General features: G+C 60.5%; 2 protein-coding genes and 1 long non-coding RNA gene across 5 annotated transcripts; 2 read left to right on the forward strand and 1 right to left on the reverse strand.

Annotated features, from left to right (window-relative positions):
• The first annotated feature begins 9,622 nt into the window (after positions 1-9,622).
• Positions 9,623-17,167, forward strand: HMGA1 (high mobility group AT-hook 1). 3 transcript variants are annotated; one of them, XM_027728510.2, is made up of 6 exons: positions 9,623-9,695; positions 9,918-10,040; positions 13,561-13,665; positions 14,395-14,478; positions 14,886-14,936; positions 16,044-17,167. In XM_027728510.2, the coding sequence occupies exons 3-6, from the start codon at positions 13,564-13,566 to the stop codon at positions 16,098-16,100; spliced, it is 294 nt and encodes a 97-aa protein (XP_027584311.1). In that variant the 5' UTR covers positions 9,623-9,695; positions 9,918-10,040; positions 13,561-13,563; the 3' UTR covers positions 16,101-17,167. The 3 variants fall into 3 exon arrangements, with proteins under 3 accessions (XP_027584311.1, XP_027584312.1, XP_027584313.1); XM_027728511.2 differs by having other exon boundaries at positions 16,047-17,167; XM_027728512.2 differs by having other exon boundaries at positions 14,398-14,478.
• A 231-nt stretch (positions 17,168-17,398) lies between these two features.
• Positions 17,399-18,793, reverse strand: SMIM29 (small integral membrane protein 29). Its single transcript, XM_027728508.2, has 4 exons — positions 18,355-18,793; positions 18,251-18,276; positions 18,075-18,180; positions 17,399-17,766 (listed from the first exon to the last, which is right to left on the reverse strand). The coding sequence occupies exons 1-4, from the start codon at positions 18,742-18,744 to the stop codon at positions 17,704-17,706; spliced, it is 585 nt and encodes a 194-aa protein (XP_027584309.1). The 5' UTR covers positions 18,745-18,793; the 3' UTR covers positions 17,399-17,703.
• Positions 18,200-22,582, forward strand: LOC120323721. The gene is made up of 3 exons (XR_005564492.1): positions 18,200-18,623; positions 21,693-21,838; positions 21,986-22,582. It is a non-coding gene; the product is annotated as an uncharacterized LOC120323721 (long non-coding RNA).
• Positions 22,583-26,820: the final 4,238 nt, after the last annotated feature.

A 26,820-nucleotide genomic window follows, 5' to 3' on the forward strand; every position in this document is an offset into this window, starting at 1 on the left:
GGATGGATCGTGCTGGGATCCAGCCCTGCTCCTCTGCGAGCAGCAGCCAGCACTGCTGCTTTGTGACAATGCCCACCCCGGCCAGACCTCCTCCTGCTGCAACCTCAGAGCCTCTTCTCAGGGGTTTATTCCTCTCTCCTGGGTGTATCCAGCCTAAAAATTCCCCTTTATATCTCACTGCTGCCGTGTTTCAAGAGGACAAAGAACCTGTGCCTGGTTTTTGCCACTCACTGAGCCAGTAGTCGGGCAGCACCACTGCTCTTTTCCTCTACAACACTTCCACCTAATGGCAAGAGAGAAACAGCCAGCCCAGGGCAGGGGGACAGCACCCCACAGCACCCACATCATCACACTCCATGGCACACCTTGGCCCCCTCGGGCACAGAGCAGAGGCCAGCACAGCTCAGCACACTGATGGACCCACCAGGCTCACATTGTGGTAACCAAGAAGCTGCTGCTTTGCCCTCAGAACCTGCCCCATGAGCAGGTACCAGCGGCTCCAGAAATGGGGAGTTCTGCTGACTCCACCCTCTGGGCCATGTCCTGCCTCCCTCCTGCAGCTGCTGCTCCGGCACAGCCACCCCGGGAAGGGAGAGGGACCTCGGGAGCCTCGGACCCCAGCCCTGCACTCTGCTGCTCACAGGGGGAATGAGGGCTGCTGTCGGCCGTGCCCTCCGCTCTGACCCACTTAATGCAACTGGTGAATTGGCCCATCCCAGTCAGAAGCTGTTGCTTATAAATGAGGAGGAAACGGCGCAGGCTCAGGGACATGCAGAGGCTATTTTGGGCAGTGATTCCTCCGGATTTTGGGTCTAAACAATACAGAAACATGAAAAGCTGAGGCACAGCGTTCCGTTGGAAATCCCTCGTTGTGCACCTTCAGCAGCTTTTTCTGCTGACGCTCCAGAGAGTGCAGGATCTGCCCCTGAACCAGCACCCACCATGTGGCCTCAGAGACACCAGGGTCCTGGCAGTGCCACCCTGCTCCCATGGACCAACCTTCCCGTTCTCCCACCAATTTCATCTTTAAAGCCAGAGATGTCCCCCTGTCCCCAGGGCAATGTCCCAGGGACACTGCCCTGTCCCCCAACCCCAGCACTGGAGGTTCTGCAAGGAAAGGGGGCAGATGGCTCTGTCTGCATTTCAATTTGGGTGCAGGAGGGGTTTTTCCACCCACAGGGATCGTCAGCAGCTGGAAATGTTTTCTTTAAAAGAAAAAAAAAAAAGGGAGAAAAGAGAAAGAGAGAGAACATTTGGTGGTAAAATTAACTGTGACGGCCAGACAGCACACACTCCCTCTGCACTCACAGGACAATTAGAGGAAAATCTTTACATATTAACTAAGATGGAATCCACGGATGGTGTGGAAGTCAATCCCCTCATTCTGCCCAAGCAGCCGTGCCGGAGCAGGCTGGCAGCAGCACCCAGGATACAGGACATGGGCAGGAGACAGGGCAGATGGACAGGAGAGAAGCATCACTGGCTCTCAGCCAGAAGGAGCCATGAGCTGCCAGCGAGGGACTGGCACCACAGAGCCACGGGGTGCTGGATGGGCCCAGCACCAATCATTGGCATCTCGAGCACCCAGCCAGGCATGAGGACTCCCAGGATATAGGGGAAAGCAGGGAGGGGAGCATGGAGCAGGCCAGGAGCCTCTGTTGCCTTGCTTCTCCCCTCCAAGTGCCCGGGGAAGCCGCTGCCCTCCTCTCACAGACCACAGGGCAGCTGAGCCCCCCTCCTGCGTCCGGCCCCACACAAGAACTGCCCCCTTCCCTCTGCGGGCACCAACCTGCTCTGCTGGAACACAAAGTGCCCCCAGTTAGGATGGATTTGCAGCAAAGGCTCCTCCAGCACACCCCTGATTGCTGCTGTGGTGAGGGGCGAGGGGCAGAGCTTGCCCATCACCCAGGGAAAGGGACCCTGGGTAAAGCCCCGCGGTGCCAGCAGAGCCTCCAGCTCGGAGCCGACCCCGGAGAACAGCACCCGTCTTCTCCTCCCAACTTCTCCATAATTCATGCAACAACCTCCTGAAAGAAATATCCTCTTTGGACATAAAATATTCATGGCCTCATCCTTGCAAGGAAACTCTGTCTTCCTTGGAGTGAGACCAAGAGCCGAGGCCGGCACGGATTTGCCTTTGCAGGAGTAATTATGTTGGTCATCGATTGGGGGGGGGACTGCAGCAGGGGCTGCACTGGGAAGGGCCCCTCCCTCTGCAAGAAAGTGGCTTTTGGAAGCGTCATAAAAGGGTTTGGGGAGAGGGAGCAAGGACCCCGCACTGCTAAGCAGCATCTCAAGAGATTCCCCATCCTCATGGCTCCATCCTTGGACCAGCAAAGCCACACCAGGAGGGACCATCTCCCCCATCATCACCCTGGGTCAGATCCAGCCCCATCCCCGTCACATCCACTGCCCCTTACACACACACAGGCTCACATGCCTGCCAGCAGCCCCTCCCCAGCCCCTTTCAGCTCCCAATTTGGATGCTAATCAATTCATTAGGAGCTCCTTCCTATTTCCCTCTCTTTGCAGAGCTCAGCAAAGGCCTCAGCCACATTAGGCTGCACAAAATTCAAACCCCTTATTATTATAATTATTTTTTCTTGGGTGGTTTTGTTTCTCTCTCCCACAGCTCCCAAGCGAGGGGTCCTGGGGCTTTTCCTGCACTGGCTATAGCACAGTCCAACAAAGCCCTATCTCCTGGGACAAGAGGGAGGCAGAGGTGGGTGCATTTCTCAGCTCCAGGGGGGCTCAGCGCTGGGGAAGGGGAGGAGGGAGCTGTGGGATCCCAGAGGGAGAAGGCACCCCAGCAGTGGGGGAGGAGGGTTGGGAGGAGGGTGCTCAGCACAGTGGGGTGGTTTTCACTGAGTGATGAAAAAACAATCTGGAGCAACTTGTGCAGCCAGGATTTGGAGCCAACCTTGGCCAGAGCCAGGTCCTGCAGGATCTGCCAGCCCCTGGGACCCCCGGCTGCCACAGAGCCCAGCCCACACTCCCACACCAGCACTCCAGGCTCAAAGCTGGGCTCAGCATCTCCAGCAAAGGCCACCAGTGCCTTCCCATGGCAGCTGCTCTCACTGCAGCAACGCAGCAGAACGGATCCAGCACGCTTGGATCCCTCCAGCCCTGGGGGAAGGGGGGGAAGGTGTTTGGGGCAATCACTAGCCTAAATCCCCACCCCACACACACATGGCTGCATTGGGGGCTGTCCCCTTGTGCCCCCCGTGCAAACACCTTCCTGTCACCCTTGTGTAGCAGATGAAACATAGGCCACATCCTCCACGACTCCCAGGAGCCTTCCCTAAATCTCCAGGGAAGATCTCCCCTCCAGTCGATGCACCCCAAGTCTCTCCCCACGGGTGCTGGGGAACAGGGACCCTCCAGGCAGCCACATCCTTCTGTTTAGGGGCGACATGTGGGTGCTGGCCTGAGGGTGGGCTTGTTCAAGGGTGTTCTCCCCCCACAGGGACCATGGGACTGCTCGTCAGGAACGGGAACACTGCTGTCCTCCCCCAGCTCCGAGTCACGCCGAGCCGCCCCCAGCCCGGTGTCGTGACGCTCCCTCGAGGGGGCCACGCCTGCGCCTGCGGCACCCACGGACGGAGGAGCAGTTGCCAAGGGAGCCGTTTGCCAGGCCTGGAGCCGGCTAAGGTGGGTGACAGCCTGGCAAACACCCCCTCGGCTGCTCTCGTGATGGATGGGGGCACTGGAGGACGGGGTCCTCCTGCCCCCCACAGTGAAGCCATGAAGGTGGCGGGTGCCGTGGGGGACCCCCCTCCTGGGCAGGGGCCGGGGGGATAACCACAGCCTGCTCCCCCCACTACGGGTTTGGGACACGGAGGGGTGGGATGCTCGGCCCCATGGTGGTTTCCAGCCTTGTGGCCCCCCTCTCCCAGCTCCTGACCCTCTCGGTGCCCCCCACAGCCCCCCTGTGGGTGTGTCCCTGTCATTTGAAAGATGAGCCCCTGGCATGGCCAGGCAGCACCGGGCCAGGCAGCGTAACCGGAGCCGGGACGGTCGGTGACCACCCGGCCCGTTATAGCCCTCCCTAATCCTCCGGCCGGGCTGGATGTCACATTTCCCCGGGAATGGCAGAGCTGCATCGCAGGGTCAGGGACATGCCACGTGCCTGGGGGGCCCCTGGTGGAGACAAACTGCTGCCCCTGCAGTGCGGGGACAGAGCGAACAGCCTGTGGAGGGCCCAGCCCTGCAGCCGGGGCCACCAGCACCCCCGCCCATCCCTTCCCAGGGCACCCAGCAAGTCCCCGCGGGCGCTGCCAGGGCGGGCTGCGTGCGGGAGCGGCAGGAACGCGCTTCAGCCCTGCCCGGCCCCGCTTTGGCCCGAGCCCACCCCAGCACCGTCCTGCTCCCGGTGCGGGATGCTGGGACTCACCACGGAACGGGTGGGGGAAGGATGCGGAGCCCCCTCTCATCCCGCCCCGCTACCGGAGCCTCTCCCCGTTAGGTGGCAGCAGGAAACCGCAGCGTTGGCTTTTCCAACCTAAATGATTCCATAATTCTGTGGTTCTGGCGAGGTGGGAGCGCGTTCCCCCCAGGAAAACCCGCCGGTTCCATCCCGGAACGCTCCATCCCGCCCAGCCCGCTGCCTCGGGTCAAGCACTGACCATAAGGTGCTGCACCCACTGCCCGCCCCCACCCATCTCCACCTCCCCCAAAGCAGGTTAGTCAAACCCCCAGGCCGCGGAAGGGACACGAGCAGGGCTGCTCCGGCTCCCGCTCCCTCCCTTACACCGGCAGCCAGCTTGGCCCCGTTCCCCGTCCCGTCACCTCCGGCATCGCCTCCCGTTCCTGTTTCCCTGCCTCTGTGTCACCCCGGGCCCCCGTGTCCCTCCGGAGTCCGGACGCTGCCAGCGGCTGAGTCACCTTGGTGACCACCACCTGAGTCACTGGGACGGAGGGAAGTCCCTCGGTCCTCGATGCTTTTCCAACCGGAACTGAGTAAAGGGAAAAGTGTCAAGGAATTTGGCAGGGAAAAGTGTTTTCTTGGAGTCCCAACAAGGAGCAGCCTCTCCGTTGTGTCCCCTTTGCCACAGTGAACTCAGCAGCTGGCCAGGGAGTGGGGGGCTCCTTCCCTATGGCACAGAACTGCAGAGATTCCAGGGGATAGAGGAGACAGAAAAGGCTGGGAAGGGTAGGAAAAACATCCCCTGTGCCTTGCACCACGTGTCCTCCAGCCCCCGGGAAGCCCCTTGCAGTGCATCCCCCCACCCCTCCTGGGATGCTCCGGCTCCTGTGCTGCCCTGGTCAGATTTGATGTGCCATTTGCAATAAAATACCTTGATTAAAAAAATACCGGGCTGCCAGACGCCCCTGCAAGCACTCAGCAAGCCCTGGATTAATGACCCTTGGCATTCCCCTCCTCCGCATCCACGTTAATGATTTACAGCGGCTCCTCCCCGGCCTGTCCCACTCCCCCCCACACCCCGTTGGCACCCTCAGGGCAGGGCAGAAGGAAAGGGGCTCCAGGGAGCACCTGGAGGTATTTTCTCACCCGCTGGCACATTCCCTGAGTGCCCCAGGGAGGACTGGGGAGCGACGGTGGGGAGACCAGAGGTGAGGAAGTCACCAGACCCCCACCACGGGTCAGCTGCACCCTGCACGGAGGTTCTGTGGGCAGGGGGATGGCACACGGATCCATTCCTGGTGCTCCTCCGGTTCATGCCACTCCCTTTCCAGCAGGAGCCCGGCTCGGCTGGGGCCGCCCACCACCCGCCTGAGCCCCAGCGCGCTCGGTGCACATGTTTAGAAGCGCGGGGAGAGCCGGGAACGGGCCGAGCCGCCCCCCCAGCAGCCCCAGGCTTTGTGCTCCGGCAGGCAGCCCCGAGGAGGTTTCATGTTACTGGGAAACTGGGATGGCGGGATGTTCCCGGGGCAGCCCCGCAGACAAAAGGCCATTGTGCAGCCGCGCGGGGATGACTGCAGCCCCGGAGCATCCCGCTCCCTGCGGGGCCAGCAGCCGCCCCAGGCCCAGGAGGTGGCACAGCCGGTGGCCGAGGTGCACAGGGCACCCGCCATGGGACACCGAGCAGCTCCCCAAAACTCACGGGGTGCTCTGGCTTGGGCACACCCACGGCCCCTTCACTACCCCCATCCCCACGGCAGCAGCACCCAAAATGCATCTTTGCCATCCCAGGGGACGGGAGTGGCACTGAAGCAGACCCTCCTGCCACCGAGCAGGGGGGACGGGCAGGGACGTGTCCCCACAGGTGCCGGCAGGTGAGGGCACGCAGGTGGGGGGGTGGCTGCCTCAGCGCTGAGCCGGAGCCAGAGCCACTTTCCAGCCCCACCGGCTGATCCTGCTCGCCCTGCGGGTCCCGGAGGATCATCAGGATACCAGGAGTTAGTTGTGTGTGTTTCCCGGGGCGGGAGGGTTGTACATGTTGCAGCCCCTGGGTCCCCAGAGCCCAGGGCAGGGAGCCCCTCCAGACCCGGCTCCTGCCTCACCCTGCAGCCAGGCTCTCCTGTAAATCCCCAGCTCCCGGAGCCAGGGGATCCAGCCCCCATCACTCTGCATTAACTGCTGTTCCAGAGGGCTCCGGAGGTGACAAACGCACAGGCTCGTAATTAGCCGGGTGGCCCTTCCAATTACCCAACAACCTGAGCTGCCTCAGAGGATCCGCTTTTGCCTTTCCCAGGGAAATTAGCAGGAATTAGGCACCCAAATCCCCAAAGGCCACGGGGCTCGGTGGCAGTCACTAGGACACAGGGCAGAACAGGACAAGCTGTGTGCCCCTCAGGGCCACCCTCTGGTCCCCCATGACTCCCCAGACGTGGGTGCTTTTTGGGGTGGCCGATCAGCACCTGCAGCTCAGTGGAGCCCGAGGAACTGGGAGTGATTTCAAGCACCTTTTCTTCAGGGGACCTTGCAGGGGTTCAGCTTTTCCCGAGCACTGGGCACCCGTCATCCCATCACATCTTCTCCCAGGCTGAAATACTGGGTAAATAAACAGAGATGTGAAATAATTCACGTGTGCAGCACGTGCAGCCCATGGCGCCGGTGTTGCTGCATCCTGCAAACCCCGGGCCTGTGTGCAGAGCAGCGGCATTAGGTTAGGTTATAAGCCTATAAGTTATCAGGTGATTTAGGAATTTGTCCCCAGAATAAGGCTGCAGGAAAACGCTGCCCTGGTGAGAGCTCGATCTGCTCCAGGAGTGAGGAGGAAGGAGCCATTTAATCAAGTAAATGGGCCTGCTTTGGGGTGGGTCCGGGGCTGTTTGGCCACATGGGGCTTCTCCAATGGGGCCATCGGGAAACAAAGCCAGGAGGGGAAACAAAGGCTCCGCCCCTGTCCCTGTCCCCTCCCGCGTGGCCGGCCAGCCCTGTGAACAGCCCGGCCGGGACATCCCCGCTGCCATTGCGGCGGGTTTCCCAGCGCGTTCGGCTCACTGGGATACTGGGGCAGCACAGCTCGGTGTGGTGTCGACCTGGCACGGCACAGGCTGCTCCTCCGTGCCCTGCGTTGGGCTCAGCTGCAATGGAGGGATAATAAATTACTTGTTTCTCTGTTTCAAGCCATTTTCAGTTCCTGGTCTCTCTGCAGAGCTGAACCGCAGGCTGGGGGAGCCTGCCCAGTCCTGCTCCCAAACCCGCTGGGCCACGGGCTGTAACTCAGGAACCCACAGAAACAAAAGTGAAAATGATCTTCCTGGACTGTGATCCTGGGCACAGCCCTGGGCACGGCCCTGGGCACTGCTCCAGCCCAGGCTTTTGCCCCGTTTTTCCCTCCTTGCACGTGGTTTTGGGCCGGTTTCCTAGGAGCATCTCCCCACCACTCTTTAGTTTTGGGGCACCACCTCAGCATTATTTTTCTTTAAAGACCAAGTGGTCACTCCACAGGTGAACCCAGTGTGGGGAGGGCCTGGCATGGGCTCGGCGAGTGGGGAACTGCCAAAACTTTGAGGGATCAAAGCAAGGCAAAACAGCCCCAGTCCTTTGCAGTGCTCCAGCCACTGCCATTCACCAGCACTGCAGAATAAATAACAAGGGATATTAATAACAACAAGCCTCTGCCAGGACAGAAACCAAATTCCTCGTCGGGCTCCCAGCAAAGGGGGAAGCCCGAACGTGACCCTGAGCACAGCTGGGGCAGAAGACACCCTGGCACCTCCAAACCCAGGCAGGACTGCCTGCAGGTGAGGAAACACTAATTTATCCAAAAAAAAGAATACTCAGGGTCTGCAAACAACCCCTTACCTGGACACAAGGCCCTGCATGGGGGATACCCACTGCTGCTCTGGGTTGGGAGCTGCAGCCCCAACCACAGGGGTGCGGGTAGGGTGGTGCCTGCTCTTCCTGCAGGCATTTGGGAACAGGAACCCTCTTGCAGGAGGGTTCTCCCTTCCTCTTTGCTTTCATTTTTTAATTTTCAGAAAGGGGCACTACTCAGATTCCGGTTTAGGCAGGGGAATTTGCAGGGGATTTTAAAAAATCCAAGTAACAATTAGCAGAAACAAGTGCCCCAAGCCTGGCTGGATTTGATTTGGTTTGTTTCACATCACAAACCTTCCCCACCAGAGCATTTCTGCACAGGCAGATATTGTTACTTTCATATTTCACATTTTTAAAGCTGCCCTTTTTTCAATAAAAACTTGCCTGAAACTTAAATCCAGCAGTCTGAAGTTCAGCTCCTCACTCCAGATTTCAACCCTTAGAGTCAGGATGGTCAAAAGCACCTAAATCAGACTTTCCATTAGATTTGTGATTGGAGTTTTTACAGGAGTTTGGGGGAATTTCACACAGTCCCATCACTGAGAAGATGCTGAGCTCTGGATTTCCTTGTATCCCATCAAAAAACCCACCATGAGATCTCATGTGCCTGATATGCATTGGAAACCCTGCCCTGGCACAGCAGGGGCCTTGGTTTTGGGGTACCCAAGTGGACAGCTTGGCTGATTCCAGACTGACCTAAACCATTTCCAGACAGACCAGAAGAATTCAGAACAAAGCTCTTTACTGCAGACTGAGCCCATCACCTGCCGAAATCCCGGGGGAGCCTTGAGGCTGCTCCCCAGCCCCCCAAACCTCTCTGCTGAGCAGGACCCGCTCCCACACCAGCCTCCCCTTTCCACAGCAGGGCTGCAATAACACATTAAATAAATATCATGGCACGAGCCAGGTGGCCCTGGCAGCCCCAGGGATGGATTCCCCACTGCTGGTGCCTCCAAATGGGGACCGGATGCTTCGGTGGGAGGTTCACCTGGTGGAGAGGCAGCAAATGGAAAGAGCATCGTGCTCTGACCATTACTGTGCGGCCCGGCCCTGGGCGATGTTTGCCCCCACGGGGACACCAAACCCCCCACGCCAGCCCCAAACAGTGCGAGGGGGCAGCCGGGGGGTCCCCAGCCGGGGGGTTCCCGCACCCCCGCACGGCTCCAGCCGGGCGCATCCCTGGAGCATCCCGGGCAGGAGGATGGGAGGGTGCCTCCAGCCGCCCCGGGGGAACCTTCCATCCCCCCTCGGGGACCTTTCGCCGCCCGGGGCTGGGCCCGCAACCGCCGCTCCGTCCTTTGAACGACCCAATGGCCGCGGGACGCGCCCCCCGCGCCGCCCCCGCCGTGACGCGGCCCCGGCTCCGCCTCCCCCGCTCCGCCGGCACTGGGAGCTCCCTTCGCCTGTTTGCCCTTATTTAATTTCGAGTGTGATTTTGCTATTTTTAGCGGCTGGATCCCCTCCAGTAAGGCTGGGAGCTCGCTCCGGTTTTTTTTTTTCGCCCCCCTCTCCCGCTTCTCCCCCCCCCCCCTTTTTTTTTTCCCTCGTTCCCTGCAAATGATTTTGACCCAGCTTCCTTCCTCCTGGAGCAATTTTTTTTTCCTCTCTCTTTATTATTTATATAAATACGCGGGGCCTGGCGGGCCCGGGGATGCGGGGCTGAGCCGCAGCCTCTCTCTTCTTGCAGATCCGCAGTCGCCGCGGGCGGGAGGTTCCTTCGCTCCGCGACACAGACCCGCCGGGAAAAGCAAAACCGCCAAACCGCCCCCAAAACCCACCCCGAGCACCCTGCTCCGGGATCAAGCTGACTGTGAGTGCCGCCTTCCTCTTCCTTCTGCTGCGGGGCGCGGGGGGCGCGGGGGGCCGGGGCTCTGGTCCCTCTCGCCGCATGCGGGGCACGATCGGCCCCGGCCGCCGGGCTTTGCAGGGGCGCGGGTGCGAGCGGCTCGCGGTGCTTCGCTTTATTACTGCTATTAATTACTGCTATTAACGGCGCGATGCACCTGGCGGGGGGCAGCGGGCGCGGGGGTCCCGGTGCCGCGGAGCCGCTTCCCTCCGCTCCCCCGGTGGCGGCTGCTGCGATCGCCCCGCACCGGCGGGGCCCGCACGGCCCCGGGACAGCCCGCGGGGTGCGGGGCCGGGGCCGTGCGCGGGGCCGGGGCCGCGCAAGGTGCGCGGGGCCGCGGCCGGAGCGCGGGCGTGGGAGCGGGACCCGCGTGCGGGGCCGGGGCGGCGCAAGGTGCGCGGGGCCTGCGCGGGGCCGGGCCCAGCTCACGGGACACGCACACGCGGGTCGGGGCAAAGTTGCGGGGCTGGGGCACGGCCGTCCCCGAACGGTGCCCGCGCTGCGAGACCGTGGGCCCCCCCGGCCCCGCACCCCGCCATCCACGCTGGCTCTACGCGGGGTTTTATTGCCCCCCCTGCCCCCCCCAGGACAGGGGCTTCACAAAGCCCTGATGGTGCCCTTCCCGCCTCTTTTCTTTCTCCCCCACCTCCCTCCTTCCTTTCCTTTATCACTTCCTTTTATTATGCATCCCAGGAAGGAAGGGGGGACTTTGCTCAATGGCAGCCCCGGGGGGGGGTCAGGGCAGCCCCACGGCGGGTCTGTGCTAAGGAGGAGCCCGCACATCCCTCCCGTCCCGCGCCCCTGCCCAACAGGCTCTTCAACTTCTGCTCCACGATTCCTTCCCCTCCTCCCTCCCCATGCCTCTGCCAGGAGGTGCGGCCGGGATCCTTCTCCAGCTGCCATCAGGCTGGATTTCCTGGGCGTGAAGAGATTTTATATCTTTTTATTAAGATCTAAGCCCCCGCCTGTCTCCCCGCTTCCCCTGGGCCGGTTCGTTTAATCTAAGAGTAGGTGGCAGGAGAGGGGGATTTGTGGGGTTATCTGCACAGAGCAGCGTAAGCCAGCGCAGGCGGCCGGGAAGGCAGGAACAGGCCCAGGAGCAGCAGGAGCATCGCTCCGGGGGTACAGGTTGGCCCTTGTGCAACCCAGAGGTGACTGCTGAGAACAGCCCAGCTCGTGCTGTGGAGCAGGGGCAGCGATGGCGCTGGGGGAGGAGAGCCTGGTGGCTCAGCATCCGTAGGGATGGAGAGGGGAGGAGGTTTTCTTCCCCCTACTCCATCGATCAAGAGGCAGATGTGGCCCCTCCACCTCCAAACCGTGCAGAGATGTGCCCCCCCCCCCCCGGCCGCGGGGAGCCCGGCAGCCCCTGCCCGCATCCCCCACTGATCCTCCCTGCCTGGAAAGGTTTCTCTCTCAGCTGCTTCCTCTCCTCCATGGCAACCCAGCTGCTCCCTCCCTCCCTCCATGGCTCTGCCGCACGTGAGCGGGGCCGGAGCCGCTTCCGCCATGTGCCCGGCACGGTCCGGGGCTGGGGCTGCACCCGGGGCCGGGCAGGTGCCACGAGCAGGGAGCACTGCGGGAGCTGGGGCTGCTCTCGGGAACAGGGTGGGCTGGGAAGGTGCTGGGGTGGGAGAGAAGCACCCTCCATCTCCAGCATCCTCCTCCTAATCCCCCTCTGCTGGAGTGGGGCATGGACCCCTCAGTCCCCCAGCACGGTTTCAGCTCTGGAGCCCTGGGGAGAGCTGTGAGGTGGTGGAGGGATGGCTGGGGTGCAGAGGGATGGCTGGGGTGCAGAGGGATGGCTGGGATGTGCACATGCTTTCCCCAGCACCAACTTTGTGGCAGCAGGCTCTGTCTCGGGGGGGTGGCAGACCCAGTGGTACCCCCATGGTGTGGGGGGCCCCCTTGGCATTCCCAGCTGGAGCTGCTGCGTGGGGCCCAGCCCCAGCAGGGAGAGGAGAACACAGCAGGGTGGGAGCCATGCTGGGCCCATCTGTTTCCAGCTCCGGGAGGGGGCACGGAGTGGCTCGAGGCTGTGCTGCCTCTGACAGAGATTGACTCAAAAAGAGACAAAACCCTGGCCCTGCCCGGCCAGCAGCTGGCCTTTTGCTGGCCTAAATCTAAACCATACTTCTCTTTTTTTCTAAGAGACTCCTTGAAGGGCTCTGGGATGCTGTGAGTAATATTTTCGGGGTGTTTACACGACAGCATGGTTTCTGTCTCCCAAAAAAAAAAAAGACTCCGAGGGTGGTTTTTGTTGTTGTTGTTTTGCACTCATGAGTCACTTCCAGAGGGGAGCGGGAGCTGACGCCTGTTTTTTGAAAAGCCTCAGAGGTCTGAGCGTGGCTCCTCGCGCTGCACGTCCTGCCCACACCCACCCCAGCTGCCCCAGTGAGGCTCAGCCTCCTGGGGGGCTCAGCACCCCCTGCCCCTGCAGCCCCCCTGTCCCAGCTGCTCCAACACCATCCAAATTGGAACCAGTTGCTCAAAACTGAGCATTGTTATCCCAGAGGTAGGAGGGTGCCTCTGTCAGCACACACAGACTGGGCACACAACCTCATACCTCCATCTCCCTGCCCTGTTCCTGCTGGGAATCCTCATATCCCCACTCCAGGCAGAGGTCCCTGCATGGCCACGGTCACCTGGCTGAGCAGCAGTGCAGGTGCCCTGCCCAGGGTCATCGGTAAGAGCAGGGGCTGTGGCAGTGATCCTGCTCCTTCCATCCCCAATCCCATCCCTCCTGGTTCCTAGGCCGGGAGCTGGGTGTGGAACCACCCCCACGGCTCTGGAAAAGCAGGTTTTCCCTGCACTCCTGGGAAGCAGCGAGGTGGAGAGCCTTTTCCTCTGTGGGATTTCTCCAAGAGCAAGGAAAGCTGCCCAGCCCTTGGGGACATGCATGGGGGGGGCACAACTCAGCATCCCCAGGACAAGTGCCAGGCGGTGCCTGTCCCTAATCCCAGATGGAGAATGGGCAGGGGTCCAACACCCTCTCTGGGTGCAGCAATGCTGGGTGTCAAGATGGGGTGGGAGCAGGGCTGCAGGAGCCTGTGCCCCCCCTCCAGGGCCCTGGCACCCCTTGGGGATGCCCAAGGCCCCTGGTGCCACCTCATCCTGTCCCAGCTTGCTGGTGCAGCAGCACATCTGGGATTCCAAGGACTCCAGATTAAACCTGGAGCCGCTCTCCTCGTTTTGGGGAAGGGGGTCGGGCGGGAAGGGCTGGCCAAGCTGCTGCTCCCCAGTTGCCTGAGGGGGCCCCGGGAGATGCCTCAGGGCCAGGCACTGCCTCATTACGGGGGTGGCCGTGCCAGGGGCGTGGGGCAGCCAGTGCACTTTGCCCCCCAGCCGGTGCCAGGAGGATGGAGGTGACACCTCACCTGCCCCAGTGCAAGGGCTGGGGGGCAGCAGGGCCGGCTGGCACGGTGAGCCAGAGCCATTGCTGATTGACCTTCCTCCCTCCTGCTCCTCCTCACCACTGCCGGGACAGACAATGAGCGAATCCAGCGCCAAATCCAGCCAGCCCCTGGCCTCCAAGGGGGAAAAGGACGTGTCGGAGAAGAGGGGCCGAGGGCGGCCCAGGAAGAAGCCACAGGTACGTGAGGTACCCTGGGAGGAAGGGGGTGACAGGCACCCCCGGGGTATGGGCAGCAGGGAACCCCCTACCCCTGCACCCCCCAGGCAGGGCTGGGGACACACCCAGTGCAGCCCCCACTGCCCCCTTTGGGCAGCACCTCCCCAGTGCTCACCAGCAGCAAAACCCTCCTGGGGGGCTCTGGAGACCCCCAAGTGCTGCAGCATCCCAGAGCTGCTCCAGGGCTGGGCTGGGGGCTCCCCTGCCCCTCCCCAGGCCCTGCTGAACCTGCCTTTGCAGATGGGCTAATTAAAGCCCCATTAGCAAAAGCTGCTCAGAGGGATAAGATGCTGCTGGAGCCTTTATAGTGCCAACCCCCCCTTAGTTCCCCCGGGGCAGGTGGAGTTTGTGCACATCGTTTTCCTGCAGAAAAGGTGATTTTTGAGTTCCCTGATGCTTCCTTGGCTGTGGCACTGGCAGCAAGCAGGGTCTGGGCTGAGGAGCTGTGGGGACTGTCTGGCTGAGCTGAGCAGCTCATGCTGGGGGGGGGACAGGTCACATACTGGCTGAAGGGCACACAGGAGCCTGTGCCTGGTGCCTGATCTCCAATCCCAGTGCTCCCAGTACCACATGCAAGAGCATCTCTGCCCTGTCAGGGTCTGCTGGGAAGAATGGGACTCCCAGGCAGAGCATCCTGGGGTGCACTGGGAGCCACGCTGGGCATGCAGCCCCCCTCTGTTCTTCCTCCAGCAGGAGCCCAGTGATGCCTCGACCCCCAAGAGACCCCGTGGACGGCCAAAGGGCAGTAAAAACAAGGCCACCCCAAAGGGCAGGGTAGGTGCCTGGGGACGGGGCTGCTCCAGACAAGTGCTGGGACCACAGGTCCGGTTTGAGTTCAATTATGGACAATTCCGGGCAGATCTGCCCCTGGGAGGGGGGGTCTGGGCACTGGCTCCCAGGGAGGGCTGGGGGGGGCCGTATGTGTCAGCATGAGGACACCAAGACAAACCTGTTTGCAAAACAGCGACTCACATCCTGCACCCACCTCGTGACTCACGGGGCATCCTGGGGCTGGGGGGAGCTGGCAGCAGCACCCCAGGAGATGCCACTGGGGTGATGAATCTGGCAGTCACGGGTGGGAGGAAGGGGAAGGCTGGACACCCCCCCACCCCCACCCCCTCAAACAGTATCCCAGGGACAGCCTGACCAAAATGCCCTTTTTTTTGGTTGTTGTTGCTCAGAAAACTGCAGTCACACCAGGGAGGAAACCTCGAGGGCGACCCAAAAAAACGGTGAGCAGGCTTTTTTTCCCTTCCCCCTCTTACCTGGCAGGGTGCTGCACTTTGGGGGCACAGCATCCCCTGGCTGGCCCTATGAGGATGGGTGGATGCTGCCGGGCTGGAGGAGTGCAGAGCAGTGACCAAGCAGGGGACACGGGGTGGGCTGTGAACCCGGCTGTACCCTGGGGCTGGGGTTTGGGTGGTCCCAGCCCCAGGAGCAGCATAGAGGTGGCTGGTCCTGCCCCTGGGGTCGTGCTGGCCCTCGCACTGTTGCCAGCACAGTTCCTGCTGGCGCAGCCACCCCATTCCTGAGACTTCCCTCCTCCATTCCATTTTCTCTCCTTTCCCCCTTGGCTTGCAGCCGAGGTGAATGCAGGACACCCACGAGCATCACCAGAGTGGCTTCATCTCCTTTCCCTGCATGGCCCAGATTTTGCTCCTTTTCCCACTGAAATTCCTTGCAGAGCGTGGGGTTGGGAGCAGCCAGGGCTGCAAACCCGGGGTTGCATCCTGGGATCTCCTGCGCTGGTGTCACAGTCCTGGGGGCTGTTTGGGGTCCCAGGGCAGGCAGCCAGTGTGGGGGGTGGGAAGAGCCCATCCTGTGCCAGTGGGGCCGTGCTGGGGACACGGTGTCCCCCCCTGGTGTCCCCCTCTGGTGTCCCCCCCGGCAGCCGCGGTGGCGTTTCTGTGAATGAAGCGGGAGGAAGCGGGGGCTGGTGTGACTCAGGCTCACTCAACCCTGAGTCACCGCCCGTGTGGGGTCACGGCCACCCACCCCGGTGTGCAGAGCTGGACAGGGACACCCGGTCCTGCCACCACCCCCCAGTTGGGGGGCCACTGGGGACCTGGCTGTGGCCTGGGGACTGCAGTCCCACCCTTGCAGGTGTCAAGGCACCTGGGGTGTGCAGTCCCCCCTCCTCGCTGTGAGCCCACCCAGGGGGCTTCTTACCTGGGATTTAATCTGCAATGGTTGAACCCGGAGTCAGGGCCAGTCCTTAAACCCAGGAGGGTGCTGGTGCCTCAGTTTCCCTCGTTGCACAAGGGGTGTGATGTGACCGGTCAGCCCTTCGTCCAGGGAAAATGGAGTGGCACCATCAAACACACTCCCTTGCCTCGCAGCAGCAGGTCCAGGAGGAGGTGAACATTTCCCAGGAGTCATCCGAGGAGGAGCAGTGACACCTCCTGAGCCGGCGCTACCTCATCGCCCGACGGCCCCGCGGCGGCCGGGTGAGAGGGACCGGGAGAGACCCACTGCACCGCCCTGGCTTCCTCCTCCTCCGCTCCCTCCTCACCCTCAGACAACGGCAGCACTGGAAAATGGCCCAACCCGGGCGGCCCCTGCAGCCCCCGCCCGGGGGGGCACCTGCCCCGGCTCCCCCTCCCCAGCACTGGGGTTTGGGGCAGCCCCACTGGTAAGGGGGGGCCTGGCAGAGAGCTGGGGCTGGGACCCCCCACCTTCGCTGCCCCCCACGCAGTGATCTCACCCAGCCAAAGTAGATGCTGGTTGCCCCCTCCTACCCCCCCCAGCATCAGGCTTTGCCATGGGGCCTCTGCAGAAAAGAGAGTGGGGGCAGCAAAGGTGAGACCCCCAAATGCATTAGACCTTTGCTCTGGCCTATGGCTACCCTGGGCACCCCCTGCACCCTCCCAGTCCCGGGTGACTGCCCTGCGTGTGGGAGCAGCTCCCCCGGCGCTGCCGAGGCCCGGAGCCCGTCCTGGGGGGACCCGTGCAGGGCCAGCTTGGGGCAGCCCTTTCCTCATAGGTTCTGGTATAGATATATATTTTTTTTTAGTACTTTTTTTCCTTTCATTCACAACTACCTCTGGATATTTAAGTTCCACTCTCTGAACTCACAGACGTGCTACTGCGCTGCTGGGGCACCGTGGGCTTGGTGGTTCCTGTTTCGGGGTGTTGCTGGGGGCCGTGGGGCATTTTTTTTTTTTCCCCCTCCCCTTTTTTTTGGGCTTTGTTTTTCTTTTTTAAAGTTGTTGTTTTGAGGTCTAGGTTTGCTCTATTGCTCCAGGGGATTGAGGCTGGCAGGGCAGTGGGGTGGGGGGACTGTGGGGTGCTCCCCCCCCCACGCTGCCCAGGCATGACGGCTGCAGCGGGACCGGAGGTCGGTGCCGGGCGGCCCCGGCGGGAGAGAATCGGGGTTTGGTTTGGGTTTTTTTTGGTTCACTGTTAATGACCTTTTGGGTTCCTATTTGCAGTTACTTGAATAAAACATTTTATGGACGTTGGACGGCTCTGCCCCGGGCCCTGGCTGGGGGGGCAGGTGGGTTCCACGTGTGGCTGCTCCACACGGCACCTTCTCCAGGGGCACATCCGTGCTGATGGCAGCCACCAGCCATCCCTGGGCAGGGGCAGGAGCTGCTGATGCAAACACAAACATGCAAAGCCCCACTGCCCCCCAAACTCCCCCCCGTGGCTGGGACGGTGCTGCTGAACCCCCAGCCCCACGTGGAGCCCCACGGCCAAAGGCAGAGACGTTTATTTGCTCCATCTCCCCCCGGGCATCCCACAGTGTCTGGAGCCCACTCTTCCCTGCCGGGCCCTGCTGCCCCACCTTGAGCCTTCCAAGGGGCTGCTGGAGCAGTTCAAGCAAAAAAAAAAAAAGGCAAAACCAGGTGCTGAGGTGGGAGATGTCCCCGCCGGTCAGTGCTGGGGTGGGGGTTGCTGGGGGCACCACTGCGGGCACGTCCTGCCCGTCCCACGGCGCCAGCACCGTCCTCCCTTCCCTCCTGCGGGCAGGATCTGGTCCTGGTGCTCCGGGCAGGGTCAGGCCCTCCAGTCCCTGCGTGGGGGCCGAGGGGGCGAGAGACCCCCCCAGCCAGGCACCACCTGCAACAGAGAGGGTCAGACGTGCACACCGGGCACGGGGGGAACGAGGGGCCCAGCCCAGACCCCCCCACACCCAGCAGGGCATCACGGTGCGTGGGGGAGCCCTGGGCTTGCAGGCACCAGCCGCGCAGCCCAACCCTCCCAAAACCCTCTGGGTTACACCCAAAGCTGTCTCCCCCGAGGTTAGACTCGATCTTAGAAGCCTTTTCCAACCTTAATGAACCCGGAGCTCCCTCGGGACAGGCACCTCACTTGCCGCTGCTTACATTTCTCATGGAAAACCTGGATAAGAACCCATTCCCACCCACCTGAGCCTCCTCGGCCTCCACCAGCAGCTCCTGCTCGGACTCGGGCGGCTCCTCGGCCGGGTCGTAGCTGTACATGGGCAGCAGCCGGTGCCGCAGCCGCTCAGACCTGGGGGGGGTTGGCGGTGAGTGGTGACCCCGCAGCCCCCCCGACCTCCAGCCCCGCGACCCCCCCTCACCTGCGCTTCTTCTGCACGTACATCACCTGCGGGGAAAGGCATCAGCGGCGCGGGCTCGGGGGGCGTCGGTGCCCCCCCAGACCGCCCCCCGCCCGCCCACTCACCGCGGCCAGGACGGCGCCGAGGAGGGTGAGGAAGAGGAAGGGGCCCAGCACGGAGCCCACCAGCGAGTCGCCCGCCGTGCCCGGGGCCGTGGGGGCCGTCGCGTTGCTCATGGCCCAGCGCGGGCTCCTGCCCGCATTGGGGACGCGGGTGCCCGGCCCCAGGGCGGGACCCCTGCAACCCACACCTGCCCCGGGAGTGACCCACTGCAGGGAGTGACCTCGCCCCCACCCCGGGAATGACCCACCGCCCGGGAATGACGGACGCACAGGTAATAACCCACCGCCCGCCCGGTAATAACCACCTGCCCCGGTAATGAGCCCCCGCTCGGTAATGACCCCTCCCCGGTAATGACCCCCCGGGAACAGCCCCTGGGGGCGGACACCCCGCATCCCCCTCTGGGCAGAGCTTGGCCGGGGGGGCTCCGCCTCCACCAGCGGGAGGACCGGTGGGACCCCCGCACGGGGCTCTGCCCCGCACCCCCAATCCCCCCCCAGGGTGACCCCCGCATCCCCAATCCCGCCCCATTCCCGGGACACCCCCCTACCCCTGCATCCCCAATCCCGCCCCAGGGTGACCCCCTGACCCCCGCATCCCCAATCCCGCCCCAGGGTGCCCCCCTGACCCCCGCACCCCCAATCCCGCCCCATTCCCGGGACACCCCCCTACCCCTGCATCCCCAATCCCGCCCCAGGGTGCCCCCCTGACCCCCGCATCCCTAATCCCGCCCCATTCCCGGGATACCCCCCGACCCTCACTCCCCCCCCCCCCGGATCCCGCGCGCCCGGCCCCGCCCACCTGCGCGCGCCGCCCGCACCCGGAACCCGTGACGATGGGCGGGGCCGGGCGCGCGGGGGGCGGGACCAGGGGCGGGGCCTGGCCGCACGGCCGGCAGGGGGCGCCAGAGACCGGGCGGGGGGGGCCGGGAAAAGGGGGAAGGAAATCCCGGGAAAAGGAGGGAAGGGAGGGAGGAAAAAGGGGGGAAAGGAAAAAGGGATGAAAAGGCCCCGGGGGGGGCCTCCCTCCCCTCCCAGGGAGGGGAGAGCAGAGGGTTGGGTGGAGGGACAGACAGATGTAGTGAGTGCACAGCTGGGGGCATGGGCGGGACAAGAGACAGAGGGATGGATGGATGGAGCAGGATGGGTGGACGGATGGATGGATGGATGGAAAGGGACCGATGGACAGAGGGATGCAGATGTAGGTACGGCGTGAGCCAACAGCCCCCGTGGCCAGGGCAGACGGGGGTCCCGGGAGGTTCCAGAGAGTGCAGGGTCACGGGCAGGGTCCCCCACGTCAGGGGCTGCTGTGGGTCCCTGGCCGGGGGCTCCTGCTGTGGCCAATCCCCCCCAGACTGGACCCCGGGCAGGGCCGTCACGGTGATGGCGGTGCCACCCCGGCGGTGGCAGCGGCCCAGCCCTGATCCCGGCCCGGGTTAATCCGCTTTGCCTGTGGGGACCAGATGGCCCCGCTAAGTGGGTCAGGCAGGAGCGGGGACACCGGGGAGCACCGGGCCCCCCTGCACTTCCCATCAGCTGCAAAACAGTCATCGAGTGAAAGGAGGGGAGAGAGGGACCTGGACACAGTGCAGCTGGGGGGACACGACTGCTGGTGCCTGCACTGGCAGCGGGACAGGGCTCGGTGTCACCGCGGAGCATCCGGAGCATCCTGAGCTCCTGGTCTGCAGCCTCTGGGATGAACTTGCCCATGGCAAAGGCCAGGGAGAGGCCAACAAGCCACACAGTCAGGATCCTGCCTTTTCCACTGCCTGCACCCTGCCTGTACCACTGTGTGTACTGTTGCCTGCACCCTACCTGTTCCACTGCCTGTACTGCTGCCCGTACTCTGCCTGCACTGCTGCCTTCACCCCCTTCCCAGCCCATGCCAGTTTATTTTCCCCTCCCCAGCCTGGAAAAGGACACCAGCTGTCCCAAGAGTGGCCGAGCTGCTGTTCCCCGTGTCCCACTGTCCCCGGCGGTTCCACTGGCCCCACCAGCCCCCCCCTCCCCAGCAATTGCACTGGTGCCATTGTCCATGTTGACCCTCCCTGCCCAAGAGACCCTTCCCAAACCAGCCAAGCCCCCCCCAGCTCCCCCCACTCACCACTGCAATGGGGGAACCACACAGCACGACAGGACCCCCAGGTGCCCCCAGCCCCCAAATCCCCCACTACCATGGGGGGCATCGACACCCCATGGGCCTCCCACGTTGCCACCATCTGCCACTGCCTGCCCCCTCCCAGCCTGGCACTGCTGTGCCACAGCTAAAAATAAATCCAGCAATCTCTAGGAAAGTTCCTTGGAGAGCGTGAGCAGGAACACAGGGCCAGGAGGAGCACACAGGGCCCAGGGGAAGCAGCATCCTTGGGAGCAGGCCAGGGGATCACCAAGCTGCTCCACAAGGCCAGAGCCAGCCCTGGACATCCACAAACCCCACAGGACTAATTTTTTCCCATCCATTGCCGCCCAGAGTATCCAGATGGGGAAAAGCAGAGCTGGGGCTGGGGTGGTGCAGGGGCTGCACATCCCCAGTGAAATCTCCCCCTCGCTCACTCCAGAGTGGGGGAGGATGTCAGGGAGGCTGAGGGCAGCATTGTCCCTGCTCCTGGGGACAAGGCTCCTTCTTGACCTGGGTGGAAGGGGGGCCAGCTGGCAGGGGGGCAAATTTTTAGCAGGGAGCTGAAATAGCAGCACAGGGTATTTGTGCCCCCAAGCCCAGTTGAGACAGCAGCCCCCAGCACATAACTGGGGACGGCTCTGCTGAGCTGCTAAGCTCCCGTTTAAGCAGCTGAGAACAAGTGGCTGGATATCCAGCCAGTGCATCCCTCCGGCTGCTCATCCAGCCAGAAATGCCGGGGTGGGGGCCGGGGGCCACCGTCCCCGGGGGGCACAGCCTCGCCCGCTCAGGCATTAACGGCGCCGTCAGCACAGATTAATTCTGCCCTGGGCGCCGCAGCCCAACACGGGGCTGACGTGCACCAGTCGCTGTGTTTTCCCTCACTGCAGCCTCACAGTGCAGGAGGAGCCAGGTCACAGGCAGATCCCAAAGGGAATTTGCAAAGGGTGGGTAAGAGTTGGGTCTCCAGACCAGGACACATTTACTCTGCAGGGAAATGCAGGAGCTCACCTTGGTGCCGCGTCCGCCCTGGCTGGGCTGGCAGTGCCACTGGCACTGTGGCGGGTGCTGGTGCTCTCAGTGCAGGTTCCACCAGGTCTCTCCCACTGCCAGGGGCTATTCCCACGGGAAGGACTCTCAGGAAGGACTTTGAGAAAGAGCAGATTCAGAGCCAGGACCACTTCTGCTCCACGAAGCTCACTCCTTAAAATGCCCTGTTTTATTGCAGGGCCATCCCTGTGAGCGAGCCCATCTCAACACCAGGCTGTTGGTGACATCCCTCCAGTTCCTCTTCCAGGCTGTGACTGTCCCAGGCCACTGCAGGGAGGGCTTTCTCCTCAGGTGACACTATTGCCTATCTCCAAGCTCACGTAGGTGAGTACCAGCGCCGGGACAGAGACCAGGCTGGAGGCAGAGCCGTGTGAAATACTGGTGTGTTTATTGGTTGGCACTAGATTACAGCCCACGCGCTCGGCAAACTGGCATCCACGAATTTTGTGTTTTTAACTTTTTACTTGACAGCTTCCCCCTTGCACACAACTCAACAGAGGAAACCCTTCCCGACAGGACCCCGACCGCCCGGCAACGGAGCGAGCGCAGAGTGGGCAGAGCCCTCTGGCCTTCCTGGAGACACTGCGGGTGAAAGATCAGAACCATGGAGGTATGTGCTACACCTGCCAGCCAGGATCAAGCAGGAGAGCACCTGCATTATCCAGAGGCTCCAACTGAGATCTGAGCCCTGAAGGAAACGGGACGTGTTTTCTACTGAACGTGTTTGACTTTGAGGAAAGGTGTCATAAAAATGAGTAAGAGAAAGTATCCACTGAAATGCTCCGTTTCCAAAGTGCCTCTGCAGTTGTAAAGTGTTTCTGCAAACTATTTCACCTTAATTCGTCATAACCCTCCCACGTGAACTTCACCAGGAGAAAAGAAACACCAAGCGCTGGGGTGAAGAACGGAGACCTGCAGCCAGGAAAAGAAACCCAGACTATGGGAATTACAAGTCCAAAACCAATCTCAAATTCACAGAGAATTGAGCATTTCACTTATGATTCACTGAAAACACTTGAAAATCTCAGGCTTCTTTTAATTCTAATAAATTAGCAAGTTTGTTCTCTACATCAGTTTTCTTCTTCCAAACTTGCTGACACTTCCCCGTGGAAGCCAAGCGGCAAGAGCGGCATAAGGACCTCCATGAGACATCCCAACCGACCCCACCAAATCCCAACTGACCCTACATCTCAACCAACCACACATCCCAACCAACCCCACCATGTCACACAAAGCAGGACACCCCAGGATCCCTCCAGGCTCTGCAGCAGCCCCACCCCAGGCCTGGACACCGGGATGACTCAGAACAGTGTCTGTGAAGGGTCAGAGCCCGTTTTCCCTTGGGCTGCTCACGCCTGTCAGTGCCTGGGTTGGTGTCAGTCCCACTCAGTCAGGAGAGTGAGTCTGAAGGTACCAGCTCAGACACAAACCAGAGACAGGAAAGCCCTGAGGCTCTGACTGACCGTGGGGGTTCCTATGGAGAAGGCTCGGGCAGACACGCTCACCCCCGGCTCCGAGGGCTGCCAGGGAGCCCCAGGTACACAGAGCTCATGGAAAGACTGAGCAGCAAATAATGCAAAGAGATTGTTCCAGATCTTAAGATATAGTAAATATAAAATAGGACACACAGGAAGTTCAGCAAACACTCTTGGACCTCCCCACATTAATTTCTGAGGCAATTCTAGAGCCAATTTCTCAAGTATAACTTCAAAATCCCCACCTTCCCACCAAAAAAAAAAAAAAAAAAAAAAAAAAAAAAAAAAGGGAAAAAACCCCAATGGACTAGCACCAAAAAGAGATTTTATAAATCTCCTAAATACAACTTTAGTCCAGTTCAGTTTCTTTTTCACCAGCTACACCTCTTGGTTATGTACAGACTCCTGACACTAACCACTAACCCCAGTACAGCACTGCAGGATCTGCCCCCACCCCAGCCCAGAGCAGCTGGGTTAGTTCTCCAACACCAGGAACGTGAGGATCACACCCTGTGTGTGTCAGGGGCTCGGGGACAAGCCCAGGGGTGCTCCAGCCACAGGGTCACTGTGTCCCAGCAGAGCCACAGCCACCGGATGATACTGTTACTGAGCAGGAAAATGGAGCCAGGAGGGAAAACAGCCTGGGAGCAGGAGCAGAGAGGGCACTCTCTGGGATCAAGGATGCTGAGCATCTCTCTGGGATCAAAGCTCCTCCCACGGCAACCCCACCACTGCTGGGGGCAGGTCTGGCTGAAGAGACCAAGACCTCTGATCCTGCTCCAGCCACAGGCTCCACTTGGGAGGGTCAAACCCTCAACCCAGTCACCCCTGTTGCTTTGCACAGGTCCAGCCACTGCATCAGGCTGTGTGAAAGCACAAACACATCCACTGGGGATAAAACAGTGGGTCTGAGAACAGGCAGGAAAATCTACAGCTCTTGTAACTGGGGCACACGTTGGGCCTGTGCAGCCTCCAGGATTTTGCTCCCCGGGAGCAACCGCACGCTGCGGAATGCTGGACATGGTTTCTGCATGGAAAAGCTGAGGCCCAGAGCCCGTGCTGGATCCAGGAAGGGAACTGAGGATTCCTGACATTCCCTACCCACATTTTTAGCCACTGAATACTTTGTGTCCGCACAAGGGAAAAAGCATCACTTGCAGATTCCAACCCCTTTTCATTTCTCCCTTTACAGAGTTTGCTTTAAGGCACACTCCAGCTGAGGCTGAATGAGCTGCCTCCGTGCTCCATGGAGAGCAGGGAAGAGCTCAGAGCATCCACCTACCTAGGAACAGAGCTGCCAGCTCAGGGGGGCCCTACAACTGCTGCACCTCGTGGGCATCCCCTGCGGGACCCACCTCACACCAGTGCCCAGGGAGCAGAGCTGGGCTGAGAGCCAGCTGAGAACTGCTCTGAGGGGTTGCTCCATGTAAGGGTCAGGCCAGTCACGACATGCTGAGGAAAGAATCCCCCTATCCAATGCTACCAGCTCAGAACAGCACCAGGTTTAGCAAGGCTGGGAGCCCAAGGCTCATCCCACGGGGTTCAGCAGGGTCAGGACAGTGGCCTCAGCACAGACACCAAGCAGCACCGGCCCAGGCTGCAGAACCAGAGCACGGGGCCGCCCTCCCAGCAGGTCCCCTGTCCCTCACACAGGCACTGACTGTCAGTCCCAAACCAATTAACACCAGTTTGGATAAAACCACTGCAACTGCTGGGGTCTGCAGCTGGACCAGCTCTAGGAAGAACCTCAGATGCTGAGGAAGACGGGAATGGTGTGGTGCAGGGAGAGCTCAGGGAGCATGGGGCTAAGGCCTGGTCTGAAATCTGCATCTCTTCAGTCAAGACTATTCCTGCCCCAGAAGCCATTTCCAGTTACAAGGCATAACATCAGCCACTCTGTGGTAACAGCATCAACTCATGCCACATTAAAACACTTTCTTGGCACAATTTATTTTTCTGACCCAAACAAATAAGCCATTAGCAAGTCATTAACAATATTCTACCCTATATTGTCAGTTTAACAGCCCTGTAAAAACATTTTTAGTTTAAAAACAAAAGTGTGCATGCTGCTGATATTAAAACTGCAGTTACTCTTTCAGGAGTACCAGCTGTTTTGTTGCAACGCGTTTCCAACATACTAATCTGTACAGAAGAGACCAAGACTCCTCGAAGGCAGTAGTTGGCTGTGTCAGGTGCCTCGCAGGGCGCGGGGACAGTGACTGTCAGAATTCCTTGTACACTTCCAGATAGAATATTCAAGCCCTTTGAGAGTTTGGTTCAGGCTGACCAGCACAGAGTGAGAAAGGATTGTACATTCGTCTCTAAGTTGAAGTGAGCTGAACTGGTGTAATTTAGGCTCAATTCCAGATGCCCGGGTTTGAGCTACTCCTTGAATAATGGGCTGTTCCTTACACGTGGTTTTCCATGTCAGCGATCGCTGGCACTGCTTTTGGCCTTGCTACTCCACACTGATGAAAGCAGGGAGAACAAGGAAAGGAACAGAAGAGGATCTTAAAATGAACAGCTTCTTGCCAAACCAGCAAGGATACCATTCCCCCTTGTCCCAGGCTCCATGGATATTTCTATCAGATTTTCATATTGTAAGCGCTTCTCAGGAAGAGAGAAAACTCCGGAACAGTGAGTGTTTATTAGAATATTTTTTGTTAAATAAAGAGAAGGAAAAAAAAAGGAAAAAAAAAAAAGAGCACTGCAGATTTAATTTCACATCTTGGCTCTGCTCTGACAAAGGAGAGGTTACTGAACTCAGCAACCACTTCTTGTCCCAAGCCAGGGATTAATTAATGCCCCTCCCAAAACTTGTACCTGACCCAACCCACCCCCCAGCCCCGACCCTTCCCATTTTATTTCCCAACTAGACAACACTGTTGGCAAATCAAGACAGCATGAAACTTACAGCAATAAAACAACAAACCCCGTGTGAAGTGTGCCAACGCATCGGGGAGCTCTCCTGCGAGCCGGGCGTGCTCCCCCCGGGAATGCTGCCGGAGCAGCTGTACCTTTCACGGAGGGCACACTCCACGTGCGACTGTAAGTGCTGCAGAACCACAGGACAAGAGACCCAACACCTGAACATTTCCTCCAGGACCTCTCCTCAGGACACACGTGGCTGTCCGACCGCGGGCTCGCGCAGCAGCGCTCCGTGAGTCCGATCCGATGCTTTAGCACAAATTCCAAGTCTCCAGCTCAGCACGGCGTAAGGCATGTGGACAAGAGAGACACGAGCAGAACGCAGCAGGAGCAGGGAACGGCACTGGGGAGCCACACTGCAGTCTGTCTGTCTGACCCCCGTGCAGCCCCGGCTCCCACTGCAGACGACGCAGTCCGGGTTCTATCGCAGCGCTGCTGAGGCTGTTTGGTTTTGGCCAAGGGGTAAAGACCAACTCCTTGTGGTTTCACTCTGATGAAAATGCAGAAACATTGGCAGAAGCTGTTGGAGAAGCCACGGAGCCGCAGGGATGTCTGCAGGGATGTCTGCAGGTGATCCGAACTCTGCCCTCAACTTCAAGTGTCACTGCACTAAATTGGGAGATACTGGATGGGGAGTAAACTGGCCCAGCCACTAGCACTGTCACAGAATGTGTATTTTTAAAAAACAGAACAAAAGGCAAACAGATTAATTATGAACCCTTCTTTTCAGAAGCAGACCAGGATTAAAAAAATTCCCGCAAAATTAAAATGTTAGATCCTCCATCTAAAAAAAGTTTATACAGACGTGCTGCAAGCGACCCCCACATGGGTCTGGGCAGCACTTTACAGTACAGACTAAGACTTGAAGAGCTGATCTCACATTGAAGTCTTTTAATTAAAAAA

Source organism: Pipra filicauda, unplaced genomic scaffold (genome assembly GCF_003945595.2).
Source record: "Pipra filicauda isolate LSUMZ 115617 unplaced genomic scaffold, ASM394559v2 scaffold329_size807674_pilon, whole genome shotgun sequence".
NCBI lineage: Eukaryota > Metazoa > Chordata > Aves > Passeriformes > Pipridae > Pipra > Pipra filicauda.